Genomic DNA, 23,938 nt, shown 5'->3' on the forward strand with positions numbered 1-23,938 from the left:
AATGCCCTTGCTGCTCTGCAGGCTCTGGGTTTCGTCAGCTTCTCTTTCAGTCTCTCACTTCATCCCTTTTCTAACATCTTCTGCTTGTTACAGCCCTGTAAATGTCACAGCAAAGCCCCTTGCTCACAGTTCTTACCTTCTAAAAATTGCATGGTGCAAATACTTCAGTCCCACTGATTTGGACAAAGGGAGAGGGGATTGATGGTTATCCTTAAAGTGGGAGTCCCTCAGAATAGTCACTGTCCTTGAGCACCAGCTGTTTATGAGGAATAATAGTAATAAGTCCCCAGCTAATTGCTTTTGGGGACAGTTCAACAGCTTTGACACTTGGTTGCCACATACAATCAGGAGATGTATTAAATAAAGATGACCAAAATTAACCCAAGAGAAGTAAACCAGTGCTGTTCTGTGATTCTTTGGTGATATTCGAGTGTATCATGCACAATGCTGCAAGGAGATCTTTGAAGAGCTGTTGAAAAAATCATGTTTTAATTCACAAAGGGTGAGGCAACAGAGACCACTTTCTGATATACTTTCAATTTCTTCCTCTAATAGTTTTTGCCTAAGGAGATGGATATGGCAGGGCAAGTGTCTCTTCCCTGGAAGCCATTCCCTTTCATGGAAAGCATAGAGTAACGGGCTAACAAACTCTGCTACCAGCAGCATAAGGTGCTGGCAAAAAGACAACTAAAGCAGGTAACTGGTGAAATTAAAATTTGGATCAGGAATTTGGATCAGAGTAACTGATGCTTATTAATCTGGTAAGGGACCATGCAACTTGCAGACCATCAGAGCACCGCCAAACCTTAACAAAAGACAAAAAAGGAACAAAGCCTGAGCAGAGGACCATTTGTGTCTTTATTGAACGTAGTCAGCGAACCCCCCCCCCACCCCGGTATTTATGTGTCCAGTTACATGCCCAGCAATGTGCTCTATGCTGAAAGCTGGTGTCACTCCAGGGCTGAAAAGGCCAGAGCAAAGCCTGGGCACATGTTTTCATTGCATCAGTAATTACTGGGGCATTTAAGAGGATGGCTCTGAACCAGACCAGCTGAGGAAAGGCTGCATTTGAAAGGGAGGCCAGGCCAAATTATATTAGAGGAGTGTATTCTTGCTGGAAATTACATTAGTGGCTACTTCCCTCCCTCCACTCCCAACAAAATCTTGGCACTTAAAAGGCACTGAGTTACAGCCCTGGCCTTTTAGGGCTCTTAATTCACTCTGACAGTTTCCTGAACATCTGATGGAGGGTCCAGTTTGGATGTATAATCTTCTTAAGAGAGAATAGGGTTTAAACAGCTGAATTTTGCTACTGCCTTTCCATGCACTGCTGAACAAGCAGCCCTCTCTGCATGGACTACTGCTCAGGATTTTCTTTGGAAAGGAGGGAAAAGGAGCTGAAACCATTAAAGCCTCTGATAGCAAAGCCAAGAGGTGCAGCAGGGCACTGCACAGAGCAGGAGCCACTCTGGCCATTGTGGTCAGAGTGGGAAGGGGCCTCATGCCGCCACACGTGCATCAGAGCATCTCATCTTCTTCAGGAAAAGCTGTCTGCTGGGCAGTTCCCAGGGCTAATAGTACTGGTGGCATCTCCTGCAGGACAAAGGACAGGAAAGGACAAAGCACTCCCTGAGCTGTTTTGCAGGTGCAGCTGGGAGCCTGCCTGGCTGGTGTGCAACAACACAAACACAGAGGCTTGACAGAGCAGAAATCTGAGCTAATGGCACAATAAATCAGCGAGGAGGAAGAGAAGGTAACATTAACCTACACACACAGCAGCATGTTTAGTATATTTAGAAACTCAGCAACTGATGATCCTCTCTTAGCCAGTCTAAAGTGTCACCATTTAATAAGTGAACAAACTGACATCAGCATTAAATTCAAGCCCATGGCAAGATGTCTTTGACCTTTGTGCCAGGTATGGAGGAAGCTTTCAAGATTCATCTTGGAGAGTAGTCAGAATCCTGTCAGGGTGTGCAGCATCCTCTGTGTAGGGTAAAGGTGAGGGGCTGGAGAAGGAGGGGTTGACAGTTATTCACTGTCTCCCTTCCAGAAGGAAGCGGCACCCAATGGTATTTTCCACCAAACCACTACTGAACGCTGGTTTAAGACTTGGAGATGCAGGCATGTAACATTTATTTTCCTTTGCTCTCTTAAGTAGAGCATCTCCAAGTTGGTGGAACAAGCAGAGAATACCTTGGGGACTCCAGGTGTTCCCCAATCCCATCATGGGGGTCCAGAAACATTTTAGTGATTAATTTTGTTTGGAAGAAAAGAGCTCCCGTTGTTTGCTGCCCTTCTCATTTCAATTAGCCATGTTCCCCAACGAAACTTACCATGCATAAGTTGGGAGAGGCTGCCCTGAGCCAGCCAGACATTTGGGGTACGTTATGTTTGGTCCTTCCGATGCCTTCCTCTTGAAGGTTATTTGATTGGCAAATGGAATGCAGAGGAAACTGGCAATGCTGACAGTTTATAGCAATATAATTTCTTCTATAAATTTCTGATGGGTTTGACATCTTACCTACCTGGCACTACTGCTCTGAAGACAGGGTGTGCAAAGAAAGAGAATATTGAGGATTGCTTAGGTTTTGAGTTGTTAGCAGATTTAAAGGGGAGAATGACTGATTAGAGGCAAGACATAAGGAATAGTTCAGGCAACTGAATTGTCCAGAAGTGGTCTGTTGAAATGTGTGTATTATGGGCCAAGACCCACAGGGAGGTTGGTTGTAAAGTACAATAACAAGATGGATTTAAGCTTTCATGCTCCACCACATTCAGATAAAACCATCACAAACCATCTGGTAGGGACACATCACTGTTTTGCCGTCATTTGACCAGAGATTAGTTGTCAAACCCAGCAGCAACTCCAAAGCAGAGGTCTGGGACCAGTGGGGTAATGCTGGCCATCTCACTGGTCTTGGTGGGTGCAGTGAGGGGCAAAGAGGCTTGCTCTGTCCCAGGACTTTTTTAGCAAGACATTATCTAGTGTGAAATGCTGCAGGATTACAGCTTCTAAATAAAGCCTGGAGAGTTGTACCTGTTGCTGCCTTGGGTAAGCAAGCTCTGTGTTAAACTGTCTGAGACCAAGCTGTCATGCTAATTTAAACATGTCAAATATTTGTTCTCTGCTCCACACTACCACATTATTTGATAGGCAATAATGTCCCGTAGGTTTGTCAGGGAGTAACCACATGGCAGGGAGGACTGAATTGCTGTGACTGGCCCATGGGGCAAATAGCTTGACATTATGGAGTTTGTACTGGGTACAGGCAAGGAAGAACCAAGCCCTAAGGACATGCAAATAATGGGATTATTCCTTCTGCACTCAGCAGTCTCTTAGGCCATTTGGAAGAGGAAACCCATCCTCTCTTTACCAGTACTGCCCCTGTATTTTGCAGCCCTGAGGATGGTGGGACTCTAGCTGCAGGGTAAAGAGAGGTAAAGCTTCCCTTGACATGCAAAACCCCCCAAAAGGCCGTGGGCATCTGCAGCACTGTAGGGTGATGCCAGGTGGCTCAGGTTTCTCTCCTTCCTTGCAACATTCATGTCCAAGTTTCCCTGCTGTATCCATGGCAGATGCATTGCACCGGGATTTGGGAGTGGAAGGAGTTCTCCTCCACACCCTCACCGTTTGTGGCTCTACTGAAGGTTGTCACTGAGGCTGAGAGACACATGCTTGACAGCTGTGATTTACCAAGATGGTCATACATGTCTACTATTTAGGGATATAAAGCAAGGCAACTTTCCAGACCCTCCCTTGGTTTCTCCAAACTTTGAAGCCTGTAAGAGCAGATTATTTTGTTGTTTCTTTGTTTTAATAAAAAGGGTGATAACAAATAGCTGGTTTTAAAAGTTCTATTTGTGCAGGAATATCCTGCTTTTATGTGTTTTTAGGCATCTCTATCAATAGAGCAGAAAGCAGAGCTGCATTTGAGATGGTCAGTGGACGAAAAAAAATACAAATGTGGACAGATAAATCCATTCCTTGTATGGATAACAGGTACATACAGGCTGTGAACATTGCCTAATAATATAGGGTTAATAAAATGTAAATTAATATTTAATTACTTTATCCAAAGCGGAAGAGCTTGGACAAGAGAGAGTTCTATTTCAGAAGAAGCATAGCCTGGATGTATGAACTCTCCACACAAGAAAAAGACTGATATAAGAAAACAAAGTGCTATATGAAAAAACTTTTGGGCTGGCTGATAAGAAGCAAATGCTTTGAAATAGTCTGGGGTTTTCCCCAGATTCTGTCCAGGGGCTGGTTTGAGCCCCAGGGGAGAGAAGCCTGCTCAAGGTGACTGAAGAAGCGTGAGTAACAATGACTATTTATATACTGAGAGTGCACTGTAATTTAAAGGTGAGAGAATATAGATCCTTAACAGACTAGTGGGGAAAAGGAATTCAGTAAGCTGGATTGAAAAAAATAAATGTCCTGGCAGGATCCAATGAGTGACTGGAACATTCAGTGTGTTCCTGGCAAGGGGAAAAGCATGTACAAGAAGGTTCCTGTGCCTGGCTGGCACATCTGCTGATGCAGGGCTGTCAGTGCCTCATACCAGGGCCAGGGGGACAGAATGAAGCTCTGTGCAGGAGAGCGGGCCTCCTTCTCTTGACAAGGGTCTCCCACTGTATTTTTGGCAAGAAAGCTCTCCCAGTCACACCAGCGCTCAGAGGGGCACAGGTTGCACAGAGACACCCATAGCACCCCACTGCAAACACCCCAAAAAGCTGCCTATTGAAAGCTGGTTGTTGCTCAGTGTGTGGGACGTGGAGTGTCGGGCTCAGTGAGTGTCGAATACCTGAGACCATGGCTCAAATGTCATGTTGGGGAGCAAGCAGGGTGGGCGAGGGGAGGCAGCACAGCAGAGGCTGCGCAGGCTGAATGGTACCAGCTTCCTCCCGCCTGCAGGAAGGAGGTTGGGTACAAGCTGCTAAGCAAGAAAGCAAGTGGAAAACTATGACCTATAGGAAAGGAAACTATGTGAGGCACGTCTGGTCTCTGAAGACTACAGATGAGCTGGTGATACCAACACTGGAAACAGATGCTAAACTGATTGGAAATTATTTTGGCAGAATGCCATAGCTGGAGCAGGAGCCCTGGTAAAAACAAATTGATGCAAAATGCATTCTGAAGTCTCAGATCTGTTTGATTTTTAGAAAATAGTGAGCTGTTTTCTCTTTGGCATCACTGCAGGACTTTGCACAGGCCACACACCAGTGTATCTTGCTGAAAGCAGTTAGATACACACTTGGAAAGTGGCCAAATGCTGCTGGTTGGCACCAGGACCCATTCAGGGAAGCAGCATCTTAGTGACTCCTTGGCTGACAGCTCTGGAAGGAAACGAGTATCACCAATTTCAGCTTCTCCTGCTGCCTGCAGAACTCCTGCACTAATGGGGACATCTCGCTAAAGCAGTGGATAAACAGTGGAAAACCCTGGAGAAATTTTACCAGAACACCAGCAAAGTAATATAGGCTGGTATAAGGTGAAGGTTAGGGGAATGCAAGAACACAACAAAACTTGGAAAAGCCTATTACCCTAATCCCCAAAGCTGGAGGCTGAGCCTGCACTACCATCAGTGCAGTTTCTGGTAGGGCAGGGAAGCTTTCTAAGACTGATTTATTTTTTTTTTAATGGTAACACACAAGAAACAAATCTAAAACCTGTGTTAGACACAAAAGGAGAGGAATAAATATCTGTTAATTAACACATATATTTGGGTCGATATATTGAAAAACACATGGTAATATTTTGGAAGAAATATTCCAGATGGACAGACACCTAGCTTGGTTGCACCAATGTCTAGAAGTGTCTGACATACTGCAGTATCTCCTGCAACTCCTTTTCTTAGTCCTCGTACTTGTGCTTGACACATATTCTACCAGTCCTCAAATGATAAAGAAAACTTTTCTCTTCATGGCTACAATTCAGGGAACAACTTTGTATAAACACATAAAACTGGAGTTTAAAACCTATACTCCATGTTTTGCTGTAGCACTGAACTATGGGCCCATATTCCGCATTTCAATAGCACTGTATTTCCCATAGGGTAGCAAAACTGCATGCCAGCCCCACACTGCCCCCAGCATAGCAGGGTTTTCAGATGGGCTAAAGAGAAACCAACTCAGTAAAGGTTTCACTCTGCCTCATTGCATTGGTCATAGCTTTAGTGCTGTGAGCTTGCATTACCTTTTCCTCTTAAAATTTAGAAAACATAGGTTTTATCCATATAGGAGAACCCTAAGAAACCAATATTAATGAATATTTTGATCATTATTGAATCTAATGTGTCCTCTTTGACCTTTCTATTTTAACAGCAGCACCTATATGTTCCTATGAACCCTACACACTCAGCACGGCATTTTTAATTTTGAACCATTGATCTAGATTTCTGGAGGGACGGGAATTTAGCAGCTACTCTCACAGTTCCTGACCTTTACTAACTAACATGGCAAACTGTCAAAGCTGGGGTTTTTCCCTGGGAAGATATTCATTTGGGGTCCTGTAATGGCAACAGATCTGCTTTTCTTAATCAGTGGAAGTTGTAGTGAGGTGACACTTCCCTGGGAGGTATCTTTTTGTGTATGGGATTTCTATTAGAACACGTCTGTGAAGTGCTGCTGGTCTGTGTTAGGCTGTTTAGAACAGGCATTTTGCAGAGGAGACCAACAACTGTGCTCACAGTCCCTCCGCACAGCTGCAGACCTCCTTGCCACAGCCAACATATCCTGCTCCCTCTGCTCATGGACACATTTCAGATGTAAAATAAAGCACTACAGTGCTGGTTGGCAAATCAGTATTGCAGCTCACAGGTAGAAGCCGGGCTTTGAGGCATTAGCTTGTGGGTTTTGTCAAAGTACTGACAGTCAAGGGGCAGGTCTCTGGACACTGTGATACATGATGGCCCCCAAACATATCCCTCCTCCTCTTCCAGTCCAGAAATGTCAATGGAAAGAAGTTGTCTGCATGGCTGCAGCAAGTTGCAAATCACTGCTTCTCTGGTGAAAAGAGACATTTGTTCAATTTGTCTCTTGCATGTCTGTATGGAAAGCTAAAACCTCGTCTTTCTGCTAAAACATCATCCTGTGATCTCAAGTGAGAAAAGGAAACAGTTCATTTTAACACTGCATGTGAGGGAAGTTTTGATGGACTCTACCTCTTTCAGTGGCTCTATGCACACCCTCTTTGTTTTGGTGTGAAAAGCTACAGTTGTCTACTGCAGTGTAAGACAGCGTGAATACCAACACCAGAAGTGCTGACTTTGTGTAGGACAGAGCTCTACCATCTAACTGTGACATGTAAAAGCATGGCTTCAGAGGAGCTGCCAGGTCAGAAAGTGAAATGGATTCTGATTGTGGCACAGCTGATGCTTCAGGAGAGCCACCAAAGCAATCTGTGCCATAGCTGCAATGAACATGACAAGTCATTTCCACATGCCCATGGGATAGGGCCAAGACAGGTCTCAGAGAAACCTCTAAATGCATCAGTAACACAACTGTTGTTATTTAGCTGGAACTGACAGGGTCTCATGACTGATAACCTGCTCATTTCCTTAGGAAGGAGAAGATGAATGGAACCCTGCAGTGGTAAAAGACGAATGTGACCTCTGCCCTGGAAGGCTTCCTGAACTATTAGTTCCTCGCTGAGGTACCCAGCTACCCGCCAGCTCAGCCCCAGCAGTTGAGATACAGTGATGATGCGTTTGAGGCTCCTGCCAGAGCTCAATCCTTGCTGAAGCAAAAGTAACTCTCGGCCTTTGCAGGATGATGCTCTGGGGTCTACTGCAATTAGAAGGGATAAGTTTCTTGTATCCCATGGGAGACAGCCAGCTGTAGCTGAGCAGTGCTGCTGCAACAGGATACATGCATCCTTCCCCAGCCACAGGGCTGGTCAGACACAGGCAGGGACTTGTCTCATCTGCTCTTCTGCAGCTGAGAAAATGCCTCTGCTGGGTCCCAGACCTCCAACTCGTTGTTGCCATTTAAAAGAGGTACTTGCCCTTTCTAGAGAGACATGATTGGGTATCACAGATCTGCTGTATGGTCCACGCTTGTTTATACGGAGAGAAAGAAAGAAAAGGGAAGAAAGGGAGATGTTACACCCGCATTAAAGAACACTAGTCTTCATCTGCATCTAAAGACAACCACACAGGAGTTTCTGAAGTCTTTGAAATCTCTATGGAAGAGATTCAAGACCATGCAAAAGAAGGACGAATACTACATGAAAACAGAAATTCCTGTCACACTGCCAGGCTAGGTTTTGTAACTACAATCTTCACATATTTACACTGGCCAGGGACCCACAATCATATGCCAGACACAGCTTTTATTCTCATAATCTGAACAGCCTCCATGTGTGTCAACATTCTTCATACAAAGATACCTATAGGTAGTTTCTGTGAACCAGAAACATACTGGTTTTGACTGTCCACACAGTAACCAGAACAGATGCAGTCCTCTTTAAGAGTACCATAGGCCCTATATTGTAATAAAAGAAACAAAATCCATGCAAGGAGAAAACAAGATTTTAAAACATGCTTATTTAAAATAAGTTTATTATAATGAAATAATATAAAAGTCTGACAAAAGTCTTAACAATGCTCCAAAAGAAGAGACAGATACTGTATGATTTGAGAGATGATGCAGACTGGAAACTTCAGAGTATTTCAGACTGAACTGCTTATGACAGCACAGTTTGTGTCATGCTTATACAGAGAGGTGATTTTGGGGGCATAAACAAGCCCTTAGAATTCAGTAAATTTAAAGTGTGAGGCAATATACCTTCTCTTCATCTTTCAATGTATTTCAGTATGTATATAATGCATTTTAGTAAGTAAAGTAAGACTTGCAGTAAGCTCAGCTTGACATTGATAAAACGTATGCCCAAAATTAGCTTGAAAAAAGAAAACAGGAAACCATAAAAGCAAGCTGCCTTGGTTTTCAGTTTGATTCCTGTATTCTGGAATGCAATTTACTTGTTTAGTTTCAAGTACATGTAAATCTCACACTTTCAAAATTGCTTTAAATAAAGGAATCAAATTTTGGACCCCTCGAATGCTGCAAAGCAAAAGAAAGTTAACACACTTAGTGTTAAACAGAAATCAGGAAATGAAAACAAGGATGTTTCATATGCAAAAATATGAAACCTGGAGTGTGTGGGGGGAGAAATCCTATACCAAGGAAGGGATATTAACAATGACAATCAAAGACTACATTTTGAAAAACTGCATGCCAGTGGGATGGTGCACGTGTGTTTAAGTGAACGTGTGTTTAAGTGAAGCATACTATGGACATGTTGTAACTTCGAAGCAAGTGCTTAAATCCTCATGTAAGCTGTGAGCAGCATCAGCTACAGTCTGGGTTTACTCAGAGCCAAAATATGCTATGATACCTCTCATGCACAAGGGTGATTTTATATTGCCTAGAGCATTCAGTAGTTTGCAGGTTTCATTCACCAAGGGGCTACAGAAGGTGCAAGCAAGGCTTGAATTCTGTTATCCCCACCCCTACCCTGTTTATTTTTTGTTATGTTATCTGCACTATGCAGGCCAGAGGAAAAAAAATAATTAAATAATAAAAAAAATAAAACAGCAAAACCAAACCCCCTGTGCTTTCACTTCTATGAGGCAGAACTTCCAAATCTGAAGTGCCCCAATTTAAATTTCATTAATGAAATCAAATTTAAAGTAGTGTGGTTTTCCCGGTAAAATATGTCAACTCAGGGTGAAACTTCAGAGAAAAGTAGCACATTCTCCATCTGTATGTCTCATTGCCTGCCAAAGAATTCAGCTCTGAGTTTCCAAGTTTATATTTGTATCCCTTACAAAACTTCCTGCTTTGCATTCTTATAGAGAGATGCTTCGACAGCAACAGCTCTGATAGTAAGGCAGAGGACAGTGCATGGAAAGAAAATACTAGGTTGAGGAAGAGGGAAAGACAGTTGGGTAGGAACATGCTAATGATCTTTCCAGGTGTCTGAAAGGCAGTTTAAGGTTCTTTAAAGCTTTTCACAAAAGCTCAAGTGATAACGAAAAGAAAGGGTTAGAAGGTTCAGCACAGAGACATATGCAACACTGTTTTTTATAATGGTTCACACCCTTTTGCCAAAGCATGCTGCAAACAACTGAAGCATATTTTGGGCATACTTTTTATACATCCAGTCAACCAAGTGACACTTTTCAAACCATGAAACATTTTAAAAGCAAACAGCTGTAGCCTATATCCTGATGATGCTTTACAAAAAGCTTGTAAGTGAAGGTATATGGCCCTTAACTTTCAGTGCATCTGTTAAAGGGAGACCCACGGTATAACAGTGTCAAGATGTGCTTAAGTTTACACCAAAGCACTTGAGTATGCAGTTCATATTCTAGAATTATAACATCACAGAACTTCAATATGGAACTGAGTATGGTGTCTTAAAATAGCAGAGGGGGCTCCAAAACACAGTTTGTTTTAAAAAATTAACAATAAAATAAATAAAATAAATAAAAGCATCCCATTGCTAACAGAACTTGGAACTACTTGAGAGCTCTGCTCTAATGCCAATGATGCTATGTAACAAAGATAGGTTCATAACCTCTATTCAAATATGCTGTCATTATTCAGTACTAGATAGCACTTTTATCAGATTGCTTTGGGATTTACCATGTCTCAGCAAGGATGTGCACTGGACAGACACTGCCCATGTCATATGCTGTATCAGAGTTCTACACTCAGCTACACTAACTTCACAAAAAGCAGCCTTACTCCCCCTATGGTAAGGCTGTGATTACTCTTATTTCACCACGGATAAGTAAAATCCCTGAGAATATGCAACTGTTAGACATTGCAGGAAACAGCCAAAAGCATTTCTAAAGGAAAGGGATGCAAAACTTTAGCGCAATTTAAGAAACCAAAGCAGTTCACGTAAAGTATACAGAGCAAGGGTGCTGTTATCTAAGTCATATGGATCTTTACCAGTATGCAGGTCAGTTGTTCATAAATGTCAGCCTTTAAAAAAAACCAAAACAAATACAACAAAGAAAACAACCCTAACTAATGAACAAACCAAACAAATCAAACAGGAAACACCGACCTTCTCTCCAATTCTAAATTTGAAGGCCAAAAATTAGTTGCTTGTTCTCTACAGTTATTAAAATCCAAAGCCATCCACTCTGCTTGCCAAACTGACACCACAGGAAAAGAAGGTGCATTGTCTAGCAGTGCATTTGCTTCCGCTTGGCCATCTGATCTATTGTATCCTTAGAAGGTACAACCTGGAGTTCAGCTCTGCAACACACTGCATGGGTTTCTTTCTCAGTGGTTGTCTGACTGCAAAGACAGCATTCGTAAGTCTTGAAGTGCTTAACGCCCTGCAAGAGCAGTGCATGGTGAAGTGCAAGTTTTGAAGGCAAGGAGACCTTGCTCAATTCCTTCTCTGAAAGTCCCCCATTTAACAACAAGTACACAGGGGTTTCCTGAAGCCACGGTCTCCTAAGAATTTTCTTAAGCACCAACTCCAGAGTTCAGAAAGACCAATTTTACACAGAAGGGCAAGATGGGAAAGCCTGCTCTGAGGCAGGATGCCACGCTGATTAGAAGATACGCAGTGTAGAAAGCTCTCTCTTAGAAGATGGAAGAGAGTAAGAAATTAGTAATTGCTGAAGCTAGTGGTTTTTTACCTATGAAATATAGCCTCCTGATTTTTTGCAACAAACAGGTCTGAAGCGCACTTAAAAAACCAGTGGTTCTCCTGATAGTTAAGAACCAAACCAAACCAACAAAAAACTCAAAAATACCTCCAAATATTTTAAGTGCTGAATACACTTTCCTGCTACTGGAAAAATTTAAGAGCAAAAAGGGAAGTCAATTTTCATCATGATCTGACAGTTAATTTCTAGAGAAGAGGGATCTCTTCCTGGTCTCCCCTTAACCCAGCTGATATTTTGTGGAAATGTGGTCTCCATTACCTTTCCAGAGCATTAAGTTAAAAACTGTTAGGGCAAAGTTTCTCACAGAACAGCTGAAAACCTTGAGGAAACCACAAAGGCTAGAGAGTTGGTTGTTTTACTGCAGGGGTGGTTTCTTTGTATTCATTCTTAGAAGAAGCAGACAGCTGAATACCAAAAGCCCTCTGCTTCATTTTTAGCACTGGGCATAGTGAAATAATTGAACAGAGCTTTGGTCGAAAGTTTTGACTTTGTACTCAAAACATGTACTACCTAATTTAAAAGAATTCAAAAAACTAAAACCTGATTCCTGCTGATCCCTCTTGGATTATGTAGGGACTACACATAGGTACAACTCAGAGAAAATGACAGAACAAGGAAGCCACACTCTTTAAATAGTCTTGATGATTTTTGAGCTGTCTTGGGAATCCAGAAAGGTCCCAGCTGACTGGAAGCTGGCAAACATTTTCCTGATTTTCAAGAAGGGGAAGAAGGAAGACCCCGGAAACTACAGGTTTGTCAGCATCACTTCAGTGCCTGGTAAAATTATGGAAAAGATTATTCTGGGAGGTACTGAAAAACATTTGGAGGACAACGCAGTCATTGGTCACAGCCAGCACAATTTCATGAGGGAAAAATCCCGCTTGTTGAACCTGACTTCCTTCTATGACAGGGTAACCCACCTAGCTGATCTAGGAAAGCCAGGAGATGTAACCTTTTTGGACTCTAGCAAAGCTTTTGATACTCACTCACAGTATCCTTCTGGACAAAATGCCCAGCACATAACTAGATAACCATGTAACGTGATGGGTGAGCAACTTGCTCATGGGTAATAGTGAATGGGGTAACATCAGACTGGCATCTGGTCACTAGTGGGGTTCTACAGGGCTCCATCCTCAGCCCACTTCTTTTCAATATCTTCATTAATGACGTGGACACAGGACACAGGACTCGACTAGGTTTGCCAACAACACTAAATCAGGAGGAGCTGTTAATTCCCTTGAGGGCAGAGAGACCCTGCAGAGAGACCTCGACAAATTAGAAAGATGGGCAATGACAAATCTATGAAGTTTAGCAAGGGCAAGTGCCGGATTATGCACCTGGGATGGGGCAACCCTAGTGTGTGTACAGACTAGGCAATGAGAGGCTGAATGGAAGCACTGAGGAAAGGGAACTGGGGGTCCTGGTCTATGGCAAGTTGACTATCAGTCAGCAGTGCCCTGGCAGCCAGGAGGGCCAGCTGTGTCCTGCGGGGCATCAGGCACAGCATCACCAGCCGGTCCAGGGAGGGGACTGTCCCACTCTGCTCTGCACTGAGGCAGCCTCACCTTGAACATTGTGTGCAGTTTTGGGCATCACAATATAAGAAAGATATTGAGCTATTAGAGTGTGTCCTAAGGAGGGCAATGAGGATGGTGAAGGGTCTGAAGGGGAAGCTGTATGAGGAGTGGCTGAGGTCACGTGGTGTGTTCAGCCTGGAGGAGACTGGGGGGAGACCTCTTCACCAACTTCAACATCCTCACGAGGGTAAGTGGAGGGGCAGGCACTGATCTCTTTACTTTTGTGACCAGTGACAGGACCCGAAGAAATGGCATGAAGCTGAGTTGGGGGAGGTTTAGGTTAGATATCACGAAAAAGTTTTTCACCCAAAGAGTGGTTGAGCACTGGAACAGGCTCCCCAGGGAAGTGGTCACAGCACCAAGCCTGACAGAGTTCAAGAAGCATTTGGACAACCCTCTCAGGCACATGGTGTGATTCTTGGAGTGTCCTGTGCAGGGCCAGGAGTTGGACTTGATGATCCTGATGGGTCCCTTCCAGCTCAGCATATTGTATGATTCTATGAGATGCCTAATTAGAGTCCTGGTATCTTTCTTTATACAGGTGTGATGTTGGCCTTTTCTTCAAGTATCATATGCTTTTCTTAAAGCTCACAATGCTAGGCTCTTTAGAAAAGATCAAGTATTCAGTGTGGAGAGAGGCTCCTGTCACAGAGCAATGCAGGGCAGCAGGTCTGCGATACATTCATTTTACTGACAACATGGTTTTTAGCATAGCAAAAGCCAGTATTACTTCTGTGAGCATGGCAACACTGACTTCTGTATTTACGAAGACTTACTAATTCTAAGTACCTCATTAGCACAGTCCTTAACCATATCACTAGCTAAAAGGAAGGACTTCTTTATTATTCTTAATAGCAGCAATGCTAAGGAGCACATTTTTATCAATATCGGCAAAATGGGAAAAAGGGGAAACCCTACTTTCTTAATTTTCAGTCACTTCTAAATAATTTCAAAAGTCAAGATTTGTAATTGGTCCAATGTGTAATAGTAGCTCCATCACAAATTCTAGCTTCCCTACACTTTCTTCATTTCACATCCACTTTCATGAAGTTTCTGCCCATACTGGCAGCCTAGGTAGGATTCTAATGATATCTGCTTTTTGAACTGCTAGCTGTATTCAATTTAAAAGCAAATATTCTGGTTTTGTGTGATTTTAAGAAACCCCTAAAACCCAAACCAGAAAATCCCACCAAAACCTTAATAAGCCAGGATGATGGACATGATCTTCAAATGCTTATGTAAAGCACTGTTGAAATTAGCTGGGCTCTGTCAGTCTGTGGCAGCAAATTTCTCGTGGTCCACTGGCAGGAGCTGACAGGGAAACCATGGCACACACTGGGAGCTGGTCAAGGAACACAACACCTTGTTTCAAAGGCTGGTTTCTGGGGCTGCTCAGACAACCAGTCACACACATCTGTGGTGAAGATGTCTGTAACATTTGGATTAAAATATTTATTTACTTTAATAAATATTTATTTAATGCAAATATTTAAGTATTTGCATTAAAAAGCCTCAACCCAAATTAAGGGACAAACTCACTGCATTGGAAGCTGGTGTTCAGCTGCTCTTCTCTTCTGCTACCACGGTAACAATAACGCTCACTACCCCTGCCCTCCTACACCATGGCAGGGAGCGGGCACAGGGAGTGGGAGAGGAAGAACCAGCAGCGCCTGCCTGGGTGCTGTGCTGACAACACACAACAGCTCTGCTGCACATGCAGGTCTCTCCTAAGGTACAGGAGCAAAGGCCAAATTCTGCTCTGTTACTTTTATGAGGTGAAGAGAAGAGGAAGTGCACAGGTAGAAGAGAAACAGTCAGAAACATTCATCACAGACAGAGTTATGACCCAAAGAGAAACAGTACCTCTGCATCTAAATGCAAAACAAGCATAACAAAAAAAATAAAAATCACACAATCTTCCCCCAAAACAATCACAACACCCTTCCCACCTGAAAAGATACAATGAACAGAAATGATGTCCAAAAAAAACCAAAATGGAAGAAATCTTTGTTAACAGACACAGTCCCTGAATTTTTAAGATGTGGTCTTGCTGTAGTCATACCACCTCATCTGATTCCAAACCATGTACTTCATAGAGATTGTCCAAGATATTTAGCTGCTTTTCCATGGCTGGTAAGTAAATGTTGAGGTCCCTCTGCATTCCTTTGTAAAATGTTTCTTCCTGAGGATCACACTCTTCTACAGACAGAGCTGCCACAAAATCTTCATACGTTGGAGCTGCCCTTAAAGCCAACTGGGAGAGGAACCAAAGCTTTTATATTTGCAAAACAGAACAGGAAAAGAAACACAACTAAAGCCACAAAAAACTTCTAAGACCTCCCTCCTTGCACTGAGACTGCATAGCTTTAATTTAATTATGTGTACGTGCATATGTTAAGAATTTTAACTACGAGGGAAGCTATTTTATTTTTATTTGTTATTATTTTTGTGTAGATCCCCAGTTTAAGACATCTTCAGAGAGGCCTGATTTTTATGAAGTGTCTGTATATCATATTTTGTACAAATAAATAGCATACATTAGAAATTTATTAAGTGCAAACCCCAAATAAAGTACAGTTTGTTAAGGGAGGTCCCAATCCAGCGTCACACACTTCAGCACTGAGTTCTCAAAATGGTTTTTAGAAAGCTTTCCCCAGCATTTCTCTTTCTCCCAGTCAAAGTCACTATTGCCTGGATGAGGCTTTCCTTTTTCCTATTATAATTTCAGTGATAATTTTCCAGGGAAAAACACAAGGGGGAGCTGCTAGACTGGATGAAAAATTTTCTCTAGGCAATATATTCTACTTCAACTCCCCACATATTCTGCACTAACCCTTCTTGAATGCTCATATTCAAAGACAGATCAATCTTAAAAAAAGAAACTTCAAATCTTCATTTCTTTCTTTAATAGCCCTGCAAGACTGTGCTTAAAAACACATAATAAAAAAATGTGCATGCAAGTGCGATCTGCCTGTTTCATCTCCAGAAAGCAGGTTCCACCCTTAAAGCCTAAGACCAAACAGTGATAACCACAATCCTCACCTTGAAAATAAGGTTCTGGTAAAGGAATCTAATAATTTTAATACAGTTTATTAATTACACAACATATGATCACGTGAATAAGACCCCCAGCTCTATCAGCGACCAAGGTAAATACTTACCGCAAAGACCCCTCGGACAACCCAACCATGGTGCTGCCGTAATGTCTTTCCATAAGCATTGTCTTAAAGAAAAAAAAATTATAAATCAAGACATAGATGTATGGCAGTTTTAAGTCTTCATCACAAAGAGATCTCAGAGATTAGAAATGAATATTTAAGGGAATGAAAAAGTGGGAAAAAACCAGCAGCATGGCTCTGCTGCAGGCGCTGAGCCATTCAAGGAGTAATTCAGTGCTGAAGCCTTCAGACTCAGAAGGTCAAATAAACGCCTTGACTTTCCATAGTGTTTAACACCCACATATGGTAGCAGTGTATTTACAATCCCACTTCCTAGAGCTGCTACATACTTCAGTGTAGTAGTTCATTTTATTAATCCTATAGGGTGACTGCTTAGCTGATTAAAAGAAGGTAAAATAAAAAGCTCTAAAAAAAGCTGTTTCAATGCTGTTTTAAAGGATTATTATAACATTAGGCTTCATGCATACAGAGAGGGCCTTACTCAGGAATAACCAAATCAAGTCTAAGAGGGGTTTATATTTTGTTTTGTACTTGCTGTGCCTTTGTACTAGCCTGCCTTGCTAAGTGTCAGAAGTCCTGCACTTGAAAAAAATCCTTCTTCTCTGTTACAAACTCCCTTCTAATGGATGCAGGTAATTCACAGCCATACTGGCAAAGAGGTGATTTCAAAGAGTGATGACCAATCTCACATGGAACTAACAAACTAACAAAACAGCAATTACAAATTGGGGAGCACTCTTGCTGCAAACTAGTAGAGAAAGTGGAATGAGACAAAGCTCTTGGTTCCCTAAGACATGACTGTCTCCGCTGTCAAAAGTATGCCAGTTACAGGAATCTTTATCTGCTAATAAATCAACATTGACCACTTATCTAGTAACCCATCCCAAGGCAACCATTTAAAAAAACTGTGCTTTCAAAAATGTTAGGTCTTAGAGACTACTTGCATCACTTGTCACTGACGAAAAGAAAATACAGGTTCTAAATGAGGAGGAAAGCAGCCAAGTATGTAAATTCAGAAGTACATGAAGAATAAAGCAACTGGCACTTACTCAGAGCTGTTTGGATATTCTTTTCTCCATTCTTCACTTCTGTCAAAAACCCTTTCAAGAACTTTAAGCCTCTGTCAGGATGAACCCATGAAATAAAAAGAAACCACGTTTATAACACAGTAACCCAAAGTCTAACAAAGCCCCCAGAGTTGCAATACAACTCAGAAGAGCAATAAAACTCAGAATTAAGGAGTCATTTTCATTCTGAACAAAAAAATGCAGCCACCTCCTCCAGCTTCTTTCCCAGCCCAAGGGAAAAAAACTTTGATAAACATTTCTGCTGCATCTTGAAATCATCTGCCTGATGCTCAGGCCCAGAAGGATTAGTCATTCACTTTAACTTCACTTGCATGGGGAAAAAAACCCAGTATTCTGGAATTGCTTTTTCAGGCCTTTTGGCAAAGTTGTAGTGATACAACCACAGACAACACATTAATCTTGAACCTGGCCAGTTTGGATTGATGAAGCCTGTGGAAAGTAATCAGTTTGCTCCATGTACACAAACTTGCAGTGCTGAAAGACCTCTCATTGCACCCTAGCAGTTCATAATGTAGGCAGATATGAGGTCATTACCTTTTAAGCCACAGGAGAGCCTCTGTAGCAGAGTTTCTAACTTGTGCTACACCTGCGTTCACTTCATGGAGCACGATCTTCTGAAGGGTATCAAACTCTTCTTTGTTGGTAATAAATTTCTGGTTTATTTTCTGGAGAAAATACAACGGATAAAAGTTCAGGCTTTTAAGACCAAACAGGGACCTGTCCTATAAATACCACCCATTAACCAGGACTCCTTCCTGCTAAGAGATACTAGAGATTCACAAGCATGTCACATACTCCCCACGGCATGGCTGTGCTGCCAAGGTGGGCACGCCGCTCCAGGGCACCACTCCAGACACATCTGGTCAGCCATCTGGCTAACACAAGGAAAATAAAGCACCTCGGTCAAAAATTTACATGGCACCTACCATTTCTGTCCTTCAGGTTCACATGACATCCTCCACACTGGTGGAAAGGAGTTAACTCAATATGCTCTCCAAGCAAAGTCCCATTTGTCCTGAACTTCAACTACCAGCAAGATTACCTTCTGACAACTGCTAAGCTGCAAATTTTCAATTACACTTAGCAGTCAATGGCATGCTTATGTTTTCAATTTATTTCCAAGTTTTTATACACAATTCCTCACAAAAACAAAAGAAACATTATATAAGGGGCAGATAAACAGACTTGTCTTCTACATTAAAGGAGCAGCTGTCTATCACTTCACAATAAATATTCAATGTTTAGTTTTTAAATATGATTCTTCTCTCTTCTATTTTCAGTCTTTCAGTGGCTACCTTCTCGAAGATAACCAAATACCTTTCTTACTTGGTGCTAAACAAATCTGATTACATATAATGTTCCTGATCATACACTCAGAAGATATGTTTTTCTTTTTCTTTTTTTTTTTTTTTAATTGAAAGAAAAGCTATGAAAAGTCTCACTATGAATGCATTTTGTCTCATAACCAGTATTTCAAACCTTTGCAGAAGGTTCTTGAAGCTGGAAGAACTTCCAGAACAAGAACCAAGACTGCAGGGTCTGCCCCAACCTGCTGAGAAACTGCTTCTTAATACATTAACTTCCTCCTGCTTGGCTGAGCGAAGGGGTTTTTTTCCCCCTCCATTTGTTTTACAGCTTAAAGTCAATATTGCTAACATCACAAACCTGTTCAGCTCAGAATCAAAGTCATATTCATTAGGTGTAACAGATGTTTTACTTGGCAGTCAATCAAGTATTTTTATAAGTTTGGACACAACTGGATTTATTAAATACAGCATGTACTGTAAGAACAGAATTAGGGGCATTTCAGTGCTCTGATCTGACAGATGGTAACATTATCAAATATTAAATAGCCTACCACTATCGACTCCTACCACATATTTTTGAGCTTTAGTGCCTAAAATAGATTTTTTGCTTAAAAAACAAAAACCAGTGCTAGAAACAAGCTGTTACCTTGATGTTGCCTACAAAATCCATTTTAACAGGAGCAAAAACAGTTGGTCCCAGCTTGTCTAGGAAAAAAAAAAAGGCCATATTTTAAAATTGTGTCTTTTTCCAGTCTTCATGTTTTAGTAACAATTAATTTAATTTACTCTCTTAACAATGCTTTAAATGGCGGGAGAATACTAAATGAATGATGCAAACGCAATTTTTCTTCGGTGTACAACCAGTCCACCTCAGTCGGTACCAGCATTAAAACACTCTGACCTACAATCTGGAAGTCTTCAAAAGGGTGCATGCTCACAGGGACCTCACATCCACTGTTAGATGCAGGCAGGGGGCTGCACTAGCTGGTGACAGAAGTTGTTGGAAAAATCAAACAGATTACAGCTGATGGTGTGCTGGCAGCTGTACTAGATGTGTAAGGTATTTTTGCTGCTCCTTTGAGGGGAAGAAATTGCTGTTTCAGACAGACCACGGGTTTCCAAGCTGTTTATACATGGGTCCCATCTGAATGAGAGTGGATTCTCTTTAAAGCCAAGGAGTAAGAAACATGTTCTGGTACCAGTCAAATTGATTCTGCTCATACTGTTTCTACTATATCACTTCAGTGAAGAAACAAATTTTCTAAACTACCTGCTCCACCTTTTCTGGCAGCTGGCAGCAGTCAAAAGGAGAAGAGAAGCTGCTTACCCAGAACAGGCACAATTGCATAACATGATTCCAGAAACTCCTCTGTGGGTATGCCCTCCTCCTCCCGAAGTTCAATATCACTGAACCTGGTGCCAAGGACAAGCAGAAAAGATTGTCACCTTAACAATTCCTTTTGTATAACTTCTAATGCCAAAATTACATTTCCTCTCCATGTCATTTGCATAGAGGTAAAATTTATAGACATGAAACCATCAACACAGCTTTTGTTTCACTATGTTAAAGTAACTGACGGCAGAAAATACACATTTGGTGGTGTGCATGCAAGACCTGCAATTAGAAACAAGGAAAAACCTCCCACTTCATCCTGTACAGTTAATTTTACAAAAGGTATCATCTTCTAATTACTGTGCTGTAAGCAGTCTTGTTAAATAATCTCAGTAAATACATCTTTACAGACAGAAAAGTCTTAAAAATAAGTCAATTAAAGACTTAACAAAGTTTCAATAATCCTTTTAATCGAAATCTGTACTACCTATTGCTCATGACACTGAAGAAGGTTGGAGAATCATTTTCATTTCTGTCTTCCTCACATGGAGTCAATCTACTTAAAGAATTTGTTTCCGACTGCAACAACTTGTGGGCAGCATAGCTTTCTACAGCTTGCAGCTTGTCCTCTCCATCTTCTTTAATGCCTAACATTTACAGGAAACAGAAGAAAAACAGACAAAAAACCCAGTTACATACCCATATTGTTATTCCTGTTCTTCAAGTTGCCCTCCTATTTGAAGGAAGGCACTTGAATATCTGCATCATTCAGTTTAAAAGCTTCCCTGCCAGCACCATGACTCTCACTACAGGTCTATTGGGTGCTCAGTCAACATTTCAAATATTTCCCTCCTCATTTCTTTTAATCAGACAGACCAAGCACCAGGCACCAATGTAGGTGAGCCCACATATCCTCAGCAAGGACAGCCTTATGAGAGAGAAGAGCTTTGAAGAAGCGATTGGGTACAGCAGGGAACAGACTCATCTCCTTGAAAGGAAGATTACTTCTCATGTGGTTGTAACTTTCCCAGTACTGGTAAAGTGGCACAGTGCGCATTTTCAAAAGCAAAAAAATAACAGTGACTTGCTTGCTCCTTCTGATAAGTTAGCAAACTGGCTGCTTAGACAGACACCGGTATGATATCAAAGACTGCTATGTTCTCCCCCATTTCCACGAATATCTTTAAAGTTTCCCAGAAAAAGATCCATGTGCCTCTTCCCTGCTGTGATCTATTTTATTTCTTCTTTGGGGTCAAGTACATCTGTTTCAAATACATACAGCACTACACAAGCACTTCTGAAGGAAGACAAAATCTTCCTTATACATCCCATAGGTGGTAAGACCTTCTGACCTCATGGAGAACTTCAAGAACAATTCAAGAAGCAAAAACAATACATTCACAGCATCTGCAGCATACAAGCTATGGCTACAGCATATCTTGCTGGAAGACTGTCAACTAGGATCCAAGATTTCACAGGGAATGTGTCTCTCCAGGAAAGAAATATTTACAAGTGTCAGTGAGGTTTAGAGAGAAACCTGAAGCAGAACTGAGCTTCTGGCTGAAGGGATCAAGCTGCAAGGAACTCTCTTCCTTCAAGTGACATCTGAAAGCACACTTGCAGAACCACTGAATAAGCCTGGTGCTGCATGAAAAAAGAACCACTCACACCAGTAGCAGCAACGAAACTTGAGCCATTCTCCTCAGGGCAGAATAAAAGTGGCCTCAGACGTCACTGACATTAACAATCCAAGTGTCTCTCCTAAGGAACTAGAATTTGAGTGATGACACTGATGTCTCCTTCACCAAGACACACAGGCTGGTGAGTAGAGAAACAGCCCACGTCCACAGTGACTCCACAGGAGTGCTATGCAAAAAGCCTGGCATCCTCCAAAATTTCAAACTCAAACACTGTAAGCCCTAAATGACATACAGAAATTTATTACAGGACTTAAGTGCTTGAGTATTTTTAAAGATTGACTGCTCTTAATAAAAGGGAGAGAGAGGGAAAAGCATCTGAGACAGGGCAGAGCTGGTGAGCCCAGGAGCACCAAGATACAGCCACTGTGGAAAAAAAGCCCTTGGGCTGGCTGGGTAAGCCCACCCCATATGGATGGCACCGCACACCCTAACTCCACCCTGTATTGCCAGCAAACCCCTGTGTGTACGCAAGAGGAGGTAGTTTTTTCTCTTTTCTGCAAAGGAATCACAGTAGCTAAAACGACACCAACAATCTGACTTGAATTAGTTTGATCTCCTTGCTTTAGCGCTGTTTTCTTGAGGTATTATGCTAAATGGTAACACACGTATGTTATTCTGCAAGGACCTGCCACACTACATGATACCAGCCATGGAAATGGGAAAAGCTCCGAAGAGAACTCATGTAAGAGCAAAATCAGTATGATCATTAACTTGGGCTTGAAAACTTCAGCTGATTCACTGACTGCATATGTGTGTTTTGGAATAACAGCCAGGCAGAGAAAGTTACTGCTCAAGAATGGTACAGTCCACTCAACAGGCTGAGCAGAAATCACGTTACTTAAACAGACTTATCCAGATTACTGAATTAGTTCAACAGTATTTAGGGGACCCCTGGTGGTCTAGTGGTTAGGATGCAGCACTCTCATTGCTGCGGCCCGGGTTTGATTCCCGGTCAGGGTAAAAGTCCCCCGGGCAGATGGAGCTCGTCAGCCTTTTAAGGCAATCCATCTAAGAGAAGGTCACTCTAAACAAACCTACGTTCTGAGGACCTCACTGCCACTGTCCAAGCTTGCTCGGCCCTGGCAGATGAACCTCAGGATTAAAGGGTGGGCTCAGTTCAGCGCACGCTGTGTCTCACCTAAAAAATCCACTGCGCAGGCTCGAAGGGTTAATGACCTTTCCCAAATCTTCGCTCCCGAAGACTGGCCAAACAAAACAACAGTATTTTACTGAAGTCATGCACAAATTCAAGTATCATGCTATTGCTAAGGTAATGGAAAAAATAAGATGCTTCCTAGTACATTCTCAGTTGCAGAAAAAGGGTTAATTTCCTGTAAGGATTTGTCAGAGCAATCGAGAGTGACTACAAGTTCAAGCCCTCCCAGACAGGCGCACAAAGCTTCAATGTCCTCCTTCTGACACTACAGCTCTACATACTGTAGAGCTGCCAGAGGTGCCAGGATTCCCAGAGGAGAGCCTCTGGGCATAATGTGTCTGTCCACAATGCAAGAAGAGCCCAAGCTCTGCCAGGCTGTATTGTTTCATAGGTCAATCAGCATCTGGAGGGCCTCAGCCTGTCCAAAAAAGAATTTTTAATTTCCTTCCCCATTCAGTCTCAAGTAAACCATCAAAAAGGGCAGCAGGAGCTATGCTCAGAAGACTCACAGAGGGCAGATACCAGATTGAAACAGACTGATATTCCCTCTCTGGGGAAGCAAGGGATTCGTATTCTCACAGGCAGCCTACACATCCCTTCATTCACACTTACAGAGTAATGATCCTGGATAAGAGACAGTGCATATAATTACCTGCCAAATCCTCTGCTATGTGATCTTCAACAGAAACATCACTGCTCCTCTCACTTGTTTCCAAGTTTAAACATTCCAGACTTTTAATAAGCGTTTGCTCTTGATGGTTAATTTCTACTTTCACACAGCCATTTTCACAGGGGTTCAATTCCATCTGCCTGAAGAAAGGGAAAGAATAACAGTTAGTGTATAAAGCATTGCTTGGTAAGCTTCTTCCTGTAAATACAAGCAAATAACAATAAGAGAA

At 42.1% G+C, this 23,938-nt stretch overlaps 1 protein-coding gene across 2 annotated transcripts in view; it reads right to left on the reverse strand.

The window, feature by feature from the left end:
* Positions 1–23,938, reverse strand: part of PLEKHA8 (pleckstrin homology domain containing A8) — a 49,606-nt gene that overhangs the window by 9,429 nt on the left and 16,239 nt on the right. Inside the window, exons 7-14 of one of the 2 annotated variants that reach the window (XM_017836105.1) lie at positions 23,692–23,849; positions 20,671–20,830; positions 20,178–20,263; positions 19,497–19,555; positions 18,078–18,208; positions 17,505–17,575; positions 16,438–16,499; positions 13,692–15,530 (exon numbers count right to left, since the gene is read on the reverse strand). In XM_017836105.1, the coding sequence (XP_017691594.1) occupies positions 15,333–15,530; positions 16,438–16,499; positions 17,505–17,575; positions 18,078–18,208; positions 19,497–19,555; positions 20,178–20,263; positions 20,671–20,830; positions 23,692–23,849 (925 nt within the window). In that variant the 3' untranslated portion in view covers positions 13,692–15,332. Of the gene's footprint in view, positions 1–13,691; positions 15,531–16,437; positions 16,500–17,504; positions 17,576–18,077; positions 18,209–19,496; positions 19,556–20,177; positions 20,264–20,670; positions 20,831–23,691; positions 23,850–23,938 lie in introns of those variants that run through there. The other variant, XM_017836106.1, reaches the window with a different exon arrangement.

Source organism: Lepidothrix coronata, unplaced genomic scaffold (genome assembly GCF_001604755.1).
Source record: "Lepidothrix coronata isolate B3197 unplaced genomic scaffold, Lepidothrix_coronata-1.0 Scaffold270, whole genome shotgun sequence".
Classification (NCBI taxonomy): domain Eukaryota; kingdom Metazoa; phylum Chordata; class Aves; order Passeriformes; family Pipridae; genus Lepidothrix; species Lepidothrix coronata.